The sequence below is a fragment of the Zychaea mexicana genome (genome assembly GCF_025766255.1).
Source record: "Zychaea mexicana strain RSA 1403 chromosome Unknown BDB00scaffold_122, whole genome shotgun sequence".
In the NCBI taxonomy this organism is placed as follows: Eukaryota; Fungi; Mucoromycota; class Mucoromycetes; order Mucorales; family Lichtheimiaceae; genus Zychaea; species Zychaea mexicana.
This window is the reverse complement of record NW_026516785.1, coordinates 94,275-111,074: the sequence shown is the minus strand read 5'-3', so window position 1 is coordinate 111,074 and position 16,800 is coordinate 94,275. Positions and strand designations below refer to the sequence as shown.

The window sequence follows — 16,800 nt, the reverse complement described above, 5'->3', positions numbered from 1 at the left end:
TCATCTACAAGTTATTTTTTTCTTTCTCCCTTTCACTGCTACTTTCTTTATTATTACAATCATCCAAAAAGACTCCAATCATTCACTTTTAGTTCACTTAGCACTTCTTGCATATGCTTTTCAACGTCAAGGACAGTCGTGCTTTCCTGCTGCTGCTGTTGCTGATCACTGCTGCCAGATGCAATCAAAACAGGTGCATTGATTGAAATAACCAAATCCGTGGATACTTGTTGGAGTCGAACGACTGCCATCATAATTTGCACAGTATTAAAAGCCATTTTTTTGGCCTCGTCGAATTTGGCCACTTTTTGATTGCCTCGCAGTACATGTACGTTCGTTGTGGAAGGCCTATTCGAAACGAGTTTACAAAGTAAGTTGCGAGGGGCTGTTGTTAGTCTAAAAAATGGACCTAACGAACCTGTCGGTCCCTCATGAGTTTTTGAGTTTACACTCTACCCAAAACACAAACTTACGGAAGTCGAGGTGTTGCAGTCTCGGTGGGTATGCGCTCAAGCTTCAAGATTTCTGTTGCCGCAGCTTCATTGTCTCTTGCTAGTTGTTCGAAATGGAGTCTAAAGAGAAAATAGTCGTTTAAAATTTTCTCATTAGCCCAAAAAATAAGAAAAAGGGATCAAACCTTGCAATGCGCTCATCTTCTGCTTCAACAGGTTCAAGTAATTCGATAATGAGGCTTTGTTGTGTTTCTGTGTCTACAAACACTTCTTGATTATCCGGGATCTGTCGAACTTGGCTGCACCGGTTTTTGGAAGATTTCTTTTTTTAAGTGATTTCGCTGTATGATATGACTTATTGGCGGAAGAAAAACATACTATAATTATAGCTACCTGGCATCGAGAAAGGAATTGGCTACAGCGCAGCTAATGGCGCCTCCATATAGTGGTCGAGTCTCCATTGAAGTTCAAAGGCTCAAAGAAGAAGAAAAAATATAAATTCATGCGCCACCGCGACGCGAATTTCTGCCTTTATAGCGACGAATCCAAATATAGTATTGGTTGCCAATGCGACTGCGCGACATTCTGTAACCATGGCAACAGGGGCGGAAACCTACTTTATCATCACAACCATTCGAGAACCCATTATGCTTGTTTGCTGTCATATGTCAGTTATTTGTTTTGAGAATGAGCAATTAGAATATGTAAGGTTATGCTATAAGAGATATTGCGTGATGACGGTTTCTTGTGGGTTCTGGTTTTTCTAAATGAGACGCGAATACATAGTAATTATCCATTCTATACTGTGCTATCATGACAATACATGGTAAAATTGTGCAGCTATATGTCAGAAGCAAGAGGAGATCTGTAACTATACTGCAACAGCTACCGTCATATGATGGATGATAGATAAAATGCTGTTCAGGAGGTAAGCGAGGTACAAGTATACCAGGTATATGAAGCACTTGAGCGTATATGGAAAGGCATCAAGACCGCAGCACGCGCACAAATAGTCTATAAGAGTAGTGTGAGGATACCACCTTGCTTAAATGGAAATCAGTTGCTTCGGCGATGGTTGCACCATCTCGCAGCATCTGACGTTCCAGGTGTAGAAACAAAGGGACGGTGGGACTTGCACCAAGAGCCTATTGCAAAAAAGCGCAAGACTACAGCAAACAGCTAGTGCCCTCCATATAAGTTTGTGGTCTTTTTCTTGCAGCGCTTAAGGATGATCGCTGCCTTCAAGTGCAAATCGTTGTCGGCTACTGTTCATGCTGCAAATCCCGTGTAACGAGATATTCATTTATAGCACACAATTCCTCATCCATCATATCACTCCAAATCTCAAGAAATATGAGCACCCCTTGACCTGCTGTCTTTTGAGGAATTACAGGTTTGAATATCAGCGTCTCTGTAAATGCTAGTGAAAGCTTTTCTTTATGTTGTGTTAGAAGTGGGACATGTGACAAAGATTGCCAAGAGAAATGCATAGTTGTGATCGTAGACATTATGTTGGTGCTTAAGGCTGCACGTATCTGTTGTTTTATCGTATACATGTTAGTTAGAACGTTGCTACATACTTATGCTGGATTTACTCGGGCTATAAGAAAGCAGCTCAACAGCTTCTAACATTTTTTCGCCAACATCATCAGCAATGGAGATTACTCTATCTTTTAACAAGGTCTCGATATTGTGAGCGTGGCGCGGAGTTATGTATCTATATATGGTAAAGATTTGGATTGTTTAACGTGGTGTGTATGCTGATACTTTATGCAGATAAACGTCTTCAGTATCAAGTCAACTATGGACACATTTATCGTTGTGAACGATGTCTGCGCAATCGTACAGCAGTAAGCTATCTCATTACATATCATAAACGTATCCCAAAATGACCCGTTTTCAAATGCATGTGGATACAGCATGCTGTTCTTTCTATGCTGCGCCGCTTATAATCATCTGATACAATATGCGGATATGTAAATGCGATAGCTACCGACTATATAACACATATAAAACGTGGCTCCTTGAAAAGGAAAAGAAGGAGAAAAAGTGTTTATATAAGAAAAACAGTGAAATGGCTGGTGGGGTCCGCACCAGATCGCCAACAACTCGGGTACTACCATTACACCATATACCACACAGTTCCCCCATTCATGCAAATCATTAGACACAACGATAATGAGCAAAGACCAGTATATCATCATCAACTGACCGTCAAAATACACCGGCTGATCAGGAAGACGGAGGATACGCAAATAAGAGGAGCAAAAAGCTAATTTGTTTCTTACGTGTTTTTTTAGACTATCTGCTAGTAGCATTGAGTATCATAATATAAATGCGAAATGGAAAACATCATCAGGAAGAGGACAAAACATGCTGAAGCTTGCTTCTCAGATTATATCTGAGGGTAAGCGACAGGCTAATAAATAGAATAGCAGGGATTTGACAGTAAATTACTGTGGGACAGTTTAGTAAAAATGCTGCAGTATAACTATATCAGACAACACCAAAGCACTTTTTTTAAGTTTCGCGTCTGTCATTGTCAAACATAAACGGATCACTGGGATCACGGCGTCTGCTTTTACTGGTTGTTTTTTTCTTTCACCTGGGGGGGTACTTCATTACAGCTGCATCAACTGTATTTTCGCACCTAAAGACAATCCGCCACCAAGCGAGAATATTTTCATTTATAACAAAAGAGCATAAGCATAATGATGGTTTTCCATCCGAAAATAGTTGCACTCTATCTTTCTTGATCTGTTTTCTTTTTATTGCAACTTAAAAGTCGCCACATTTTTCGTTCTTGACCAATATTCTTTTTTTCACTTACCTGCCTTCTTTATTCATTCTTTCCCCTTTCTGACCCTCCCCGCGCATTTATTTTCCTAAACCGGGCTTAAACATTCACGTGTAATGGCGGCATTTTTGCTTGTATACCAGGTTAACCATTTCCTGGTCTTGTTACAGTGCTACAGCTGATAAAGAATGCTGAATCAATGATAGAAATGGAAACTTGGGTAGTTGACGGAAGCTCACGATTGAGCTCACTTGCAATGTTGCCGTATTGAGAAAACTTCTTTGTGCTTCTGAGCAAATAAAGTATAGCTTATTACCAACGTAGAGATATAGTTGCAGCTATTTGCTGTATATGATACAGAACTATGTAAATCTCAAAAACTACGCAGGGGTGACCTATTCTTTGCACGACAACCTACTATCAGCACATAATACATAGCACCTATCGGGTTGAAGAGTATTAGTCAGGTGTACGCTTAGGCAAATTACATTTATGTCGTTTGCTGAGTACTTATGTGAATTTTCGATGAGCAACGCCGTTGTTCTCCACTACTGCTTCCAGCGAAATGCGGGGTTTTAACAGAAACGGGAACGTGGGGAGAAAAAGCCATGAGCGCTAATGAGATTATGGTTTTCGCTTTTACGGTGGCACCAACTCTTATTGGTTCACGAATATACTTGTTACTAGAAGGATGGCGGATGAGCTTCAGCAGTTTCCTTCTGCTCTCTTACACACCCACACAGACATACACACACACACAAAACGCCCTGTGGCGCGCAACAACAATTGCAAATGACTACTATCAGAAATCGATAATAACGACAAACTGCTATTACTGCTCCTGTTACAAGTCAGCTGTCTTCCTTTGCAAGGCCATCATCAGGATATAAAAGTGCAGCAACCAGCGCAGGAAAATAGATCATCATCTCAAGTTGTCTGGAATCTTCATATGAGCATCGTCAATAATGAACTTTCAAGGCTACAGTCAGTCCACCCGGTGGGCAAAACAACAACATCAACAACCTAGCACCGTTGACACGTATACTCAGCAACAACAACAACAACAACAATTGGATTACCAGCAGCTCTATCATTGGTCAAGCGACCTCTGTTTCCTTTCACCGTTCAATGATATTGGTAGAGAGCAGCTGTATGATGACAACGACGAAAGCCGCCAACCTACCAACCATAATCAAAGCATTGCGATGGCTGCACCCTCCTCTCCTTTGTATTCCCCTTCTTCCGGCTGTCACTATCTGGATTCTGCTGGCGATGATGGCATAGGATTGTCAGTTTCAAAGGCATCGACACTATACTGTTCGCCTAATACTTTTGAGGGTCAACAACTATTTTCGACACCAACAACCGTATGTAGTACTTCCTTATCTTCTACGGGCTACTTTGATTGTCTTACCCCTGATGACGCCGCCGGTATTGCCGCCGCCGCCGCCGCATCTTCTGATGATGATGTCGCGTGTAAAGATGAGGCTGTCGGTCGCTTTTTTGGTTGTAATCATATCACTACGGAGGCAGCATCATGGGATCCAGAAGTAGAAGACGAGCATAGAATGCATCACCATAGTAACAATGAGCTTAGTGAACACCAGGGCAGAGATGATATTGTCATGGAGGTAAATAAAAGTATATAAAATTCATGCAAATCCATCTGTCACTTTCTGACTCCGCAATGTTTGTTTATATGTAATTCATACATAGGAAGCACCGCTCATGACAAGTAGTAACGATGATGCGTACATGCAGCTATTTTTGAACAGGCTAAGCATTGTATCTGAGGATGCTCAACCATGTGTCGAGCTTTTCAGTCGTTGTCAACCTACAGGGAGCCCTCCTTGCGAAGAAACACGAAACCAAGAGTCTGAAACAACAACAAAACCAACAAACGTGATCATTCCAGGAAGCACCTCACTGTCAAATGTACGTTCGTTATTGACTTGAAACCGTATTCTTGCCAGCTCACATGCATGTGTGGCACTTGCTTATACCAATTTGTATTCATTTAGCTTTCTGATTTTATGCTATTTGATGACAACCATCAGCAGCAGGATATTAACATCAATCATGACGGTGGCCGAATGGCTTCTTATTGGAATAACAGCAGGGTGCCAATGAATCATAATGGTAGCTTACAAGAGCCCCAGCTCGCTACAAACGTACAACGGACGTCTTTTGTTTCTACTACTACGGCACCCGAAGGGCATCGGCAACAGCAGCTTCCTCCGTCTCGTGGCGACCAACTAGTGAGATCGGTCTTATCATCCAATGATCTACCACCGGGGAGATCATTTGCCGTGGAAGGAGAAGATGGTAAGGCTTGTCGTTTTTGCAATGAGACTTTTACTCGCAGGCGAGATCGAGTCAGGCACGAATTATCAGTCCATGACGATAGAAGACCACATAGATGCAATATCTGTGGATCTCGATTTGCCCGCAAATACGTTATGACAAAGCATAGAGGCAATAGAAAATGTAGAAGAGCCCGTCTTTTTAGAGCAGCACCTACACCATATATCCTTTTATAAGCTGCATTATGCGCATTCACATCGTACATGCATACCCTTTAGCATCATCAATCATTGTCTGTAATCATATCGTCGTTTTACAATTTCCTTTGAAGTTGTTTCATCTACCCTTAGAATTTGAGTTTCTGATTAGCACATGAACACGTCTTTCACGTAATAAATCTCAGCAAACTATAGCGCAGCTAATGAAGAGTTGTCGTTATCAATATAACAACATGAATTAGACCGTTGACCATAGCACTGGGTCGCTTTTTATTTTTTGTAGGCTGTGGAGAATTGAATCTCTGTAGTGATCAGGAGTAGCACTATTCAAGATTGTACATTTTTTTTGGACCAAAACCAAGGCATGCTTGGCTATAACAAAGAATATACATGTGCCATAATTAAACAAGCTCTATAATATTACGTAAAATCACACATATATGAGTAAATCCTTCTGCAGAAAAGAGTTTGCTACTGACACATAGTCGAATTACTGTAAATTTGTTGTGATGACAACTTTTAGTCGCATATTATATAATAGCCACAACAAGTAGAAAGGCGGACTATCCAGTATCACAGTTGCAGTGTGAGCATTTGTGTTTTGTATATTATCTCCGCCGCTCACACACTCAGCGACTCTCGTGCGTCTTTTTATTTTGGCAGCTGTGGTCAGTCGAACGCGGGTTTTCGCTTTTTTCCTTGGATCTCATTCCCGTCATCTGTACATAACCTTTTTCATGTATTTCTATATCATTAGTTGAGGCTCATTCTTTATTTCAACCATCAGAAAATAAATCTTTTTTACAGTGTCAGGAGCAAAGCCCTCTACCAACATGAACACAAACTCCATTACCTCACAGTCACCTACTTGGCCACCCGACTACAGTGCCTACTCAAGTAAGATTTGAGTAAAACAATGATTGACCTTTCTCTTGAGATTACCTTACCGTTACTTCATTTACGCTGACACTGTTTGCACTTTACACTGCTTGTGTATGATTGTTGCACAATTCGTTTAGATTCTGAGGATCAAGAAGTAATCGAGGCGTTACGCGCAGAAGCCAACAGTAGACGAGCGCCAGAAAGTTATCGGTCTTTCCTTTCAAAGCTATCGCAAAAGATATCCGGGCTTCAACTCCAAGCTTCGAATGCAGAAACAGAAACCAAAATGTATGAAGAAAAAATGTACAAGTCATCCAAAGAACGCGATGTATATGCCGACTATTTACACACTGCACGCGAAAATTACGAACTGCTATTTGAGATATTACAAGAAGAGCGGCTACAGCGTATCGACCTAGAAAAAAAGACATCTGATCTCGAAGAAGAGGTTAAAAAACTAAAGCAAGAAAACACACAAACGCAACAGCAACAACAACAGCTGCCAAGGACTTCCGCGCCAGAATCATCTACAACAACACCTACTGCTACAGCAGTAGCAGCAGCAGCAGCTACAGTAACAACATCCCCTCCAGTTATTACCGTACCATTAGCATCATCACCACAACTACATCAACAGGTGCTCTCTCCATCATCCGTCCCAAGTTCTTCGATACGTCAAACACCTCCACTACGGCCTTCAATACCATCACCTGTAGCAGCAACGCAAATACCGCAGCCACAACAGGCAGCAGCTGTGCCAACACACGAGCATTGTCATCAAATGCTCCGTAAAGTCAAAGAGAAATGGCAAGAGAGTGAAAGACAAATGAAACGATTGGCAAACAGTCGACAAGCGCTTGAAACCCGGGCAGCATCAATCTATAAGGAAGTGGAAGATCGAGATGCAACAATTGCTGAACTGAGAAAGGAGGTGGAATTATGGCGCCAACATTACAATGTTCTTTTGGAAAACTATCAGCAGCTCAAAAGCGCTGCTTCACAGGTGGCTGGTCACATGCCACAATACTTCCAATCTTCACAGCAGCAACAACAACAGCAGCATCATCATCATATTCATCCGCAGCAGCAACAACCAATACAACACATGCATCATCATCCTCAACAGCAACAACCACAGCAAGCCGCCATGTACATTGCCACAAGCAATGCGAATAACAACAGTTCTCCTAATAATAATACCTTACCAATGTATCCAACACATCGATAGTTACAATGAATAAAGCAACTACACAAAGCATCGGAGTTGTTGATACTTGGGAATTTCTCACTCGCTCTGCATGTAACCTTTTTTTTCTTCTCTTTATGAATTCCAATAAGAAATGGAGTGCCATTATTGCCATACTCACAATCGAAAATTCTACTGTCGACGATGCTTAAAAGACAAGTAAGTATGAGAGCCTATATAAAAAGGAAAAGAAACCCGTTCGTTTGTGTCCACTGAACTAATTTTGTGTGTAAGATTGGACAGTCATAATGTTGAACTTGCTCCGCTTGAAGCTGAGCGAGATAAGCTGGTTGACGAAGCTGCCGAATACGTGAAAAGCACCTCACGGATCCGTGAACTGTGGTCGAAAAAGCACATTTCCACGACAAATATAAAAAAAGCGAATGAAGAACGGCAGCAGTTAAATGAGGATTGTGTAGCAGGTTAGTAAAAATACGGGCCTGCCATTAACTGTATACGAGTACCAGATTAACATAATGATTCTTTTATGCAGCACGCCGACGCATACAACAATTACGTGTGGAAATTGAAAAACGTCGCAATCGACTTGAAAACGTGGATCGAGGTCATATTGAAGCGGCTATGGCTGATTGTGCAAATGATATTGAACATACCACCAAAAGATGGCACCGATTACATAAATCAATAGTCAAAGCACGAAGTGTTTTGGTTCGTGAGACCATCACTCTTTTCGAATTTAAGCCTGGTGTAGTGGAAGATAGCAGCAGTCCTGCTATAATGGCAACGGCGACAAGTATTGAACCTCGACCAATACCATCTACATCATCCTCCTCGTCTTCCGCTGCTTCGCCGAGCTTACCTTTTGCACAACAGCGTGGTAGTAGCTCGATACCACTGCAACATTCCCATCAATATCATCATCATCAACATCATTCCCAGCTACAGCACAATCTACAGCAACAACAGCAGCGGCAGCCAGAAGATTTGTATATATGCGGGGTGACGCTACCAGCTCGAGTGATTGATGTATCCAGTATGTTTTGTACTTAGAGGGAACGGAAGGGGAGTCGTGTCTTTCTATCAGCTTCAAAGAAGATTGTTGATTAATTGTATTATCTGCTTTTATAGAATACTCGAAAGAAGAGCTGAATGCGGCTATCGGTCATCTGACTCACATGCTCGGTCTGATCACTCGTTATCTGGGTGTGAAGCTCCCTTTTCCTGTTTTTCACAAGACAATGTATCCTTATGTACGTTCTGCTACAGCCAAACTACGTCATAGCAGGTAGATATGAAAAGTGGCATTTCTATCAGTGGAGATGGGAAAAGGAAGAAAATATGTTGATGGACATTGTTATATCATATTTTAGCAAGATGCCATTGTTTCTGGATGACAAGAACCTCCGACGGTTTACTATTGGCATGGCCATGCTTAATTATGACATTGCATATTTGTGTCACTCTCAAGGCGTTGAAATACAATTATCGCAAGTAGCTAATTCATTACAAGCATTAATGGCTTGCTGTCGCTCACAAAGGCTCGGACTGTAAGTGTGGCTTCGATCATAAAAAGAGGGGGACAAAGGGGAGAGGATTGGCGGCAGGAGAAGAATTGGTCAAAGCTTTTAATTTAATTCATAATCAATGCTGTAAACAACAATAAATAGAAGATCGCATCTCTCCATATACCAGAGCATCCGAGGGGTCGATTTTCCTCTCGAGTTTCACCAAGTATTGAAAATCACAGCGCAGCGATACCAAAGTGGATCCCCCATCACTAGAGAATTGAACAAAGAGCTGGTTCTCAATGGTCTCTTACAAACCAATAGCAACAACACTATGAACAACAGTAGCAGCAATGACGAGTGGTACTATTATGACGGATTACTCGACAATAGCGAGGATGACATACAGGATGACGAAGAAGACGAGTACGACGGTGACGGAGTTGGAGGCATCAATCGCGAAACTTGGAACCTGGTGGATGTGATGCCATCGTTTGGTCGACCTAATGGCGAAGGTGAAAGTATATTCCAGCTAGGCGCTACGATCATGCCTGGAGTCATTGGTATGAGCCGAAATGTCATAGGAAATATGATGGCGAGTGGATCATCGTCAGCATCACAAGATCATCATCGCCATAACAGCAGTGGTAGTGGGGGCGTAGAACAGCAAGATTCGCGGTCAGAACAGCAGCAAACGCACTTGCAGCTGCTGCAGCAGTATCCTTATTATTATCGCAGATTAAGTGCAGCTGTAAAACGAAATGGGCTTCGACTCAGCAGGCCGCTACTGTGATAATAAGGGTGATAATAATAGTAATAACGATAAAGTCAATAAAACAAAGTGCTGTGTGTTTGCTATGTACTAGATGTCAACGACTGATAATCTAATCGGCACCGAATGCGACTACAGATGGAAAATCAACAAATAAACAGACGCACTTTTGCTGTTGCTGCAATTAGAACTTTACTAATATTAGCGTGGATTTTTTTGTTCGGGGGTGAAGGCGACATATAGATGTTTCTTGGTAGAAGTTCTTACTATATAACCATCGCTTTTAGGTATGCAATTGAAACTATGCAGACCACACTTCTCCGTCTTTGTATGTGTGGTGCCAATACTACAGTGATACTATAGTAGTGAATCCAAAATGCACGTTGGCGCCCGCATTTAGATGTAATCAAATTTATGATTAATCGACTTGGCTTTTTTGATGTACATGTATGCATGCATGCACGACAGTTTGTATCACTTTTTTCTTCATTTTCCAGTCTTCTACTATATATTTACTACGCCCCCGTCATCGTGATTGAGAAACAGCGAACAAAGAGTTTCAAAGATCCATATAATATATACGTGGTTTGGTTTTATTAGTAGCACAGTGGCTTGCGTTTTTTAGCGTCTGAGAAAGAGAACGAGACAAAAGAGAGTTATTACATAGGACGAAGTGATAGGGAAAAAAAGGAAAGTAAAAGAACAGTTGAAGATATAGAAAATGCGCTATTTGCAAAGCGGCCAATTACAGACGGTTACAGGTCCATGGGGTTATCTACTATACGAATATAAAATGCATGTGCAAAGATTGAGTGGGTACGCGAGACTGGCGTGATTGGATAGGGCCTGGTGGGAGAAGAAACAAGTAAATAATATGTAAGATGTAAGATGTAAGATGTAAGAAGCAAGGAACGCGTAGGGGGGTTTTTTGGGGGGAAATGGCAAGAAGCTTTTTTTCTCGTGGGATGGGACTACTACGAAGAAAATGAAAGGGGGTATGCGATTGATGTGCGAAAACAAAAAGCGAGCCGCTAAAAAAAATGAGGATGGGAAGAAGAATGGCTAGACAAAGTTAGCTATGGGCTCTTCACCTCCCTTTTTTGATCCCAAAAGTCCCTTTGCGCGGCTTATGAAGCTTTCCCTGTGCTGGACAAAGCGCGACGGTGAGTGAGGGATGGATGGCGGTGGCGGTGGCACAGAGACAACGGCGCTTGTCGATCGACGGATGCTACTTCGATACCGCGAAGGCAGTTGATGAAGACGAGCGGCCGCACGCTTTTCGCCCTTGTCTGCTGCGGTAATGTACCAGCGAATTGCTTCCTGCATGTCCTTTGGAACGGCAATACCCACTTCATGAAAGTAGCCAATTGCATATTCTGCTTTGGGAAAGCCCATTGAAGCTGCACGGTACGCCCACGCAAAGGCTTGGTCCTCAGACGATTCCAGCGTGTCAGTTCCCATCAGATACCATGCTGTCAAGGCAAAGCAGGCCTCCGGATGATCCTGGTTGGCAGCGATACTGTAGTATTGGATACTCAGAGTAGGATCAATCTTGCATTGGAGGCGCCCGAACTCGTAGCATTCGCCCAAGCGAAAGGCAGAGGGAGCATAGCCCAGGCTGGCAGCCTCTGTGTAGAGATGGACAGCATATTCGGGATCGGCGAATATGACGGAATCAAAGCCCTTTTCGTGCAACAGTGCCAGTTCATGCAGTGCATGTGGATACTGAGGTGTTGCAGCCTCGGCTGAACGTTTGAGCCATTTGTGTCCGTCGCGCACATTGCGTGTAACACCCAATTCACCATTCATCTCGGCCAGTCCAAAGCGATACATTGCGCCGGGATGGTTTAAAGACGCCGCTTTCCTTGATGAGTAGAGCAGAATGGTAGCAGCAAGAGTCAGCATCTGTTGGTTGGTTACTATACTATCTGCACGTATACTAGCTACTGTGTTCTTACTTGTAGTACTGCGACGCTTTGGTCCTGTCACGCTTGGTCCCGAGTCCGTCTTCATAGCATTTGGCCGTACTATTGGTTATAAATAGAGGGACACAACACAACAACAACGATTAGCGGATACAATGTACGTACAACACACACACGCACACACGGACGTGTACAAATTAACAATAAGAATAATAAAAGAAGCAAGCACTTGAAACCTGTTGCTTTCATGTTTGCTTGCCCCATCCCATCCAAAAATAAGAATAACAAAACGGTAGGTTCCATTTTTATGCATAGAATCTGTCGATCCATGCACCCAATTGCTGGTGAACGCTTGGGGTGGGGGTGATGATTGAGTGTGTAATGGTGATGCGTATCAATTGGGGGCCCGGGGGGGAATAAATTCGTAGTGGCATTTTTGTCTGGTTCTTTAATGGTCGACGACGACAAAGACAACGACAAGTGTTCCACACAACATGAAAAAAAAGGAAAGGGGCGTTCGGGGGGGTGGAAGGCGGCTTGACAAGGGACTAAACCAAAACGATCATTTCAGGCGAAAATGTTCGCTCGACCTTTCTCTGTCTCTCAGTATCTCTGTGTACGATCCCATAATAGATCTCCGGCGAGCAAAGCCAGATAGACATGCTCATTGAGAGAAAGAGCGCAAGAACGAGAAAAGGCAGTCTATTTGTGTACACACACAAATATGCAGGAGATTTGAAATGGGAGGTGGATGCACATTGGGACACGTATTTTGGGTTAATAGAGAAAGGGGAGGAAAGGAAGGGAAGGCGGAGAGTTGTGTGCTGTGGGAGATGCCAGACATAGAGAACAAGTAGGACACTTGCAATTGGGCGGCAAGGGAACCGCGCCATGATGTTACGAAAGTATATAAAAATAAAACAGAAGGACACTTACCGAAACGCCGCGTCGGGATTGTGGTGTTTGGCTGCTTGTACAAACAAAGGGAATGCCTTGTCGAACTCTGGCTTGCCAGATCTGTGGAGTATTCCCGCTGCGTACATGTTGCCCAGATAGAACTGTGATTCGCTATGGCCACGCAGGGAAACTTGCTTGAGCAGCTTCTCCGCTTCGAGCAGATAAGATTGTCGCATCCTGTACTGGTTGGCTCGTTCCGCCGCACTGATCGACGTGAAAGCTGTTGAAGGCGTAAAGCTACGAACATCGTCATTGTTATTGTTATCATCGGTATCGTTGTCTTCGTCTTCGTCTACATGATCGTTGCTATCGTTACTGCTGTTGTTGCTATCGCGACGATGGTTGCTGTTGTTGCCAGGGTTGTCCTCGTTTTCATCGTCGTTGTCTTCTTCGTTGTCATCGAATTCGTCTTCCGGGACTTCAATGCGTTTGGCAGCCTCGACCAAAAACATGGCAAAGTCACATTGGATATCCAAATTGTTGGTCTTCTTGGCATTTTCTCTATACATGTTGATCGTTTTGTTGTACGATAGCAGCTCGGCATTGACTCCTGGCTTCAAGTGCGAGTGGTCCAGAAGCTGATCACTGCCGATGGTCATCAAGCTACATGATGATTGCAGTCGATTGGGTGTAGGTGATGGGCTGGCGAGTGACGTGGGAGTGGATGGCGTTGATAATGACAAGGTCGATAGGCTGGAGGTGTTGCTACGATTAGCGCCTTGCATTATTACTCTTGCGCCAGCACCAGTCATATTGGGAAGACGAGGAGATGATGGCGATGGTGCCATCGCCGTCGTCATACTGCTGGCCATCGTGGGCGATGGCTGAAGAGGACGTTTCTCCTTACGTTTGCTACTCATGTTGCTGTTGTTGGTGCTGTTGTTTCCGTTGGTGCTGTTCATGCGCGGGGGCTTCTTGTCATTCATGGTACTGTCCCTCTTCTTGGTATCAAGGGTCGATGGTGACGGCGTGTAACATCTGCTGACGCGACGCTTGAAATCCTTGAGCATTGTGTATATTACGGATGTATATGCGGGATGAGGAAAACGCCTCTCTTTTTTTTCGATGAAGTGTTGTTTTAAGAAAAGAGATGAGAGAGAAAGAGAGGGAGAAGGGAAAAGACTAGAAGGAAGGAATTTTTTTATTACTAGCAGCAAGGCGCTGCAGCTACCCAAAAGATTTCATTCAATCGCTTGGTATTGTACCCTACTCACATGTCTTTCTAAAAGTAAATCTCAACTCTCTTTCTGCAGCTACACAGCACATATGCGCTAATGAACGCTTATATAATTATTTGCTCAGTGTCAGCCATAACAGGCCTCATTATAATCGTAGTAGTAGTAGTAGTAATGGTCTCTCTCTTATAAACTCGCTTTTAATACCCTCTATAATATCAAAACTAGTCGTCGATACGAGCCTCTTCCCCAGGCTCTGTGTCGATTACATACCCCCCAAATGTAAAAGCATGCTCCTTTTTTTTCGCCTCAAAATCATAGTAATGTATCATTCAATTAGTCAAATGTATCACCGCCCTCTTCCCCTTTTACTAGGTCCCTCATAGTGGTCAAATTATTCAATAACCGTCCAAAAAATGCTTTCCGTAATCTCAAATAAATAGACGCGGTCGGGGAACATGACGCTACCTTCCGTCACCATGAGCGCACCAGGTTTAGTTTATAAACCCGAGAAGAGAGCACCGTTTCATTCTGCTGGGCTTTGCTGTTTGAGTAACCAAAACAGTACACCAAACACACCATTCGCTGGTCGCAAACCTTTCCCCAAATGGCCAAGACAATGTTCGTCTGTTCTTTTTTGTATGGCTCGTTTTTTTTTGGACATTTATCCCTCGCTCTCCTCGCTCCTCTCTCCTCAAACAGCCCAGAGCGAATCTTTTTCTTTTACATCATGCATGCATACACATCATCACCATCGTCATCGCCACCATCACCATCGTTCATTAGATGATATACGCGAAACTCTATTATAAAAAGTGGGTAGTGCACTAAAAGTCCAATACATAAGCCATGTCTCCCCAAAAAAAAAATTCTGGTTGGGTATTTCATGCGATGCGGATAAATGTATCATTTTAGACCGAGACGTATAGCGACGCCCTCATCGAGTCGCATCACATGTACATGATGATGTGTGCTCTCTATATGTAGTTGCGCCGGAGGGACGGAGAAGAACATCATGTCAAAGATAATAATAATACTCGTCGAAAGTGTTTCAAGTGACCAGATATACATCTTGATTAACTCTCGGTACAGTCCGTGTGTGTAAGGAGCTTGTCGTCGCGCATTCCTGCTATGTTTAGCTTTACTTTCTGCACGTCAACATTGCTCACATCTTCCTTGCAAGTCCTGCTACTGCTGCTCTATACATAATCATTTACTTGGTTTGATGTCGGGGAAGAATATACACAAGTATGACACATCCGCTGAAACTCCTAGTGTGTCTCACGCATAACGACCCCAGACACACATAGGCACACTACGGTAACTCTTCTCCTTCGCCTTTGTTTCTTTCCACGAAACGTTTTCTTCCAAATAATTCAAACAACACTACCGCCACCGTCATAGCTTCATCAGCAATTACACGCATCATTCAGATCCATGAAAGTATACCGGTGATGATGATTGTGTTAACTTTTTAATCAAGTGATTTTATTGAGTAAGTGTTCCGGTAAAACTAAAATGACAAAAAGCATGTTAGTGTGTCATAAAAATAATAAACAAAGAGAGACGGGGATGTGTAAATGAGGATGAAGGTTTGGTCGCTTGGCTTAGGCTGAGACCTAATGTACTCATGCACTATTCTAGGAAAAAAAGCCGTAATAAACTTACTGGTAAAGTGGAAAAGGTTTTCTGTCTTGTCAAAAGTTTTGACCATCGCTGTAAATGTATCATATGATTAGTTAGCAGTGGTGGTGGCAATAAACATACATATAGGAACGGGATCATTTTGCATGATAGATAATAGCTGATAATGGGATTAACTTACCTTTCGCAAAGCAAATAAGACCATAAAGAGAATCATCAATATGATCAATAAAGTAGAATGGCGGCCGCTTTGGTCTACTGCATTAGTAGGAGAAGCAGGGGCATTACCGCCGCTAATCCCTGGCTGCTGTCCTGGCGTGAATTGTCCCTGACCATCGCCGCTCAGGTCCATCTCCCTCAGGAGGTCCTCTGGATCCTCGTTCTTGGCATTGTTGTCCTCGTACCAAGGCACATCTGCGTCCTGTTCAAGCGCTTTTTCGAGGGAGTCGCCGATGCTTTGGTCATAATGATCTGCGAGTTTGTCATCTCCAATAATAGCCGGAGGCTGCTGCGGGGACTGGCCTATCCGCTCTTCTGAGTCTCCCTGCTTTTGCTGTGGTGGTATTACTGGGTTGTTAATGACATTTGGCGGTGGCTGTTGCTCTGGTGACGATGACAGGTCGCTTAATTCCGTTGCATCTTCTTCGCTCTCCTCCCAGCCATTCTGATGTACAACATCACCCAATGGCGTTATCCGTTCGTCTTTGGACTCCCAGCTCTTTTCTTGTCCTGCTGTACCATCCATTCCTGCTGCGGGTACCGGTTGTGCTCCTGATGTCAAATCTTCTTCTTCTTCAAAACCTTGATTAGCTAACTCTTGATCTAGGTCGTTGCTTTCTTCTTGTTGTTGCTGGCTTAATGATTGCTCGTGTTGATAGTCGTTGTCGTTGTTGGTATGGATATTATCGTCAAAACCAGCAATGTCGTCGTTGTTGACAATGGGTTCTTTGACGTTATTACTG

At 43.1% G+C, this 16,800-nt stretch overlaps 5 protein-coding genes across 5 annotated transcripts; 3 read left to right on the top strand and 2 right to left on the bottom strand.

Moving 5' to 3' along the window:
- Positions 1 to 59: 59 nt before the first annotated feature.
- Positions 60 to 913, bottom strand: BDB00DRAFT_964455 (uncharacterized protein; the record flags this gene model as incomplete). The annotated part of the gene is made up of 4 exons (XM_053129770.1): positions 60 to 348; positions 474 to 572; positions 638 to 751; positions 846 to 913. 4 exons carry the CDS (start codon positions 911 to 913, stop codon positions 60 to 62), a joined length of 570 nt encoding a protein of 189 aa, XP_052974197.1.
- A 3,301-nt stretch (positions 914 to 4,214) lies between these two features.
- BDB00DRAFT_792304 (uncharacterized protein) lies at positions 4,215 to 6,092 on the top strand (the record flags this gene model as incomplete). Its single annotated transcript, XM_053121109.1, has 5 exons — positions 4,215 to 4,537; positions 4,625 to 4,880; positions 4,966 to 5,184; positions 5,271 to 5,574; positions 6,055 to 6,092. 5 exons carry the CDS (start codon positions 4,215 to 4,217, stop codon positions 6,090 to 6,092), a joined length of 1,140 nt encoding a protein of 379 aa, XP_052974196.1.
- Positions 6,093 to 6,443: 351 nt separating this feature from the next.
- On the top strand, positions 6,444 to 7,970 carry BDB00DRAFT_86193 (uncharacterized protein). The gene is made up of 2 exons (XM_053126055.1): positions 6,444 to 6,668; positions 6,791 to 7,970. Exons 1-2 carry the CDS (start codon positions 6,605 to 6,607, stop codon positions 7,879 to 7,881), a joined length of 1,155 nt encoding a protein of 384 aa, XP_052974195.1. The 5' UTR covers positions 6,444 to 6,604; the 3' UTR covers positions 7,882 to 7,970.
- A 511-nt stretch (positions 7,971 to 8,481) lies between these two features.
- On the top strand, positions 8,482 to 9,411 carry BDB00DRAFT_773537 (UV radiation resistance protein/autophagy-related protein 14; the record flags this gene model as incomplete). The annotated part of the gene is made up of 3 exons (XM_053120100.1): positions 8,482 to 8,653; positions 8,989 to 9,145; positions 9,231 to 9,411. The coding sequence occupies 3 exons, from the start codon at positions 8,482 to 8,484 to the stop codon at positions 9,409 to 9,411; spliced, it is 510 nt and encodes a 169-aa protein (XP_052974194.1).
- A 1,290-nt stretch (positions 9,412 to 10,701) lies between these two features.
- BDB00DRAFT_851079 (uncharacterized protein) lies at positions 10,702 to 14,177 on the bottom strand. Its single transcript, XM_053125482.1, has 3 exons — positions 12,999 to 14,177; positions 12,096 to 12,164; positions 10,702 to 12,001 (listed from the first exon to the last, which is right to left on the bottom strand). Exons 1-3 carry the CDS (start codon positions 14,027 to 14,029, stop codon positions 11,200 to 11,202), a joined length of 1,902 nt encoding a protein of 633 aa, XP_052974193.1. The 5' UTR covers positions 14,030 to 14,177; the 3' UTR covers positions 10,702 to 11,199.
- Positions 14,178 to 16,800: the final 2,623 nt, after the last annotated feature.

What these genes read in the sequence shown, in the direction of transcription:
- BDB00DRAFT_86193 (XM_053126055.1), top strand. Translation starts at nt 6,605, where the DNA reads ATGAACACAAACTCCATTACCTCACAGTCACCTACTTGGCCACCCGAC. An exon ending in CGACTACAGTGCCTACTCAA is followed by an intron (nt 6,669 to 6,790) that starts GTAAGATTTGAG and finishes CAATTCGTTTAG; the next exon opens with ATTCTGAGGATCAAGAAGTA.
- BDB00DRAFT_851079 (XM_053125482.1), bottom strand. Translation starts at nt 14,029, where the DNA reads ATGCTCAAGGATTTCAAGCGTCGCGTCAGCAGATGTTACACGCCGTCA. An exon ending in AATCCCGACGCGGCGTTTCG is followed by an intron (nt 12,165 to 12,998) that starts GTAAGTGTCCTT and finishes TATAACCAATAG; the next exon opens with TACGGCCAAATGCTATGAAG. An exon ending in AAAGCGTCGCAGTACTACAA is followed by an intron (nt 12,002 to 12,095) that starts GTAAGAACACAG and finishes CTACTCATCAAG; the next exon opens with GAAAGCGGCGTCTTTAAACC.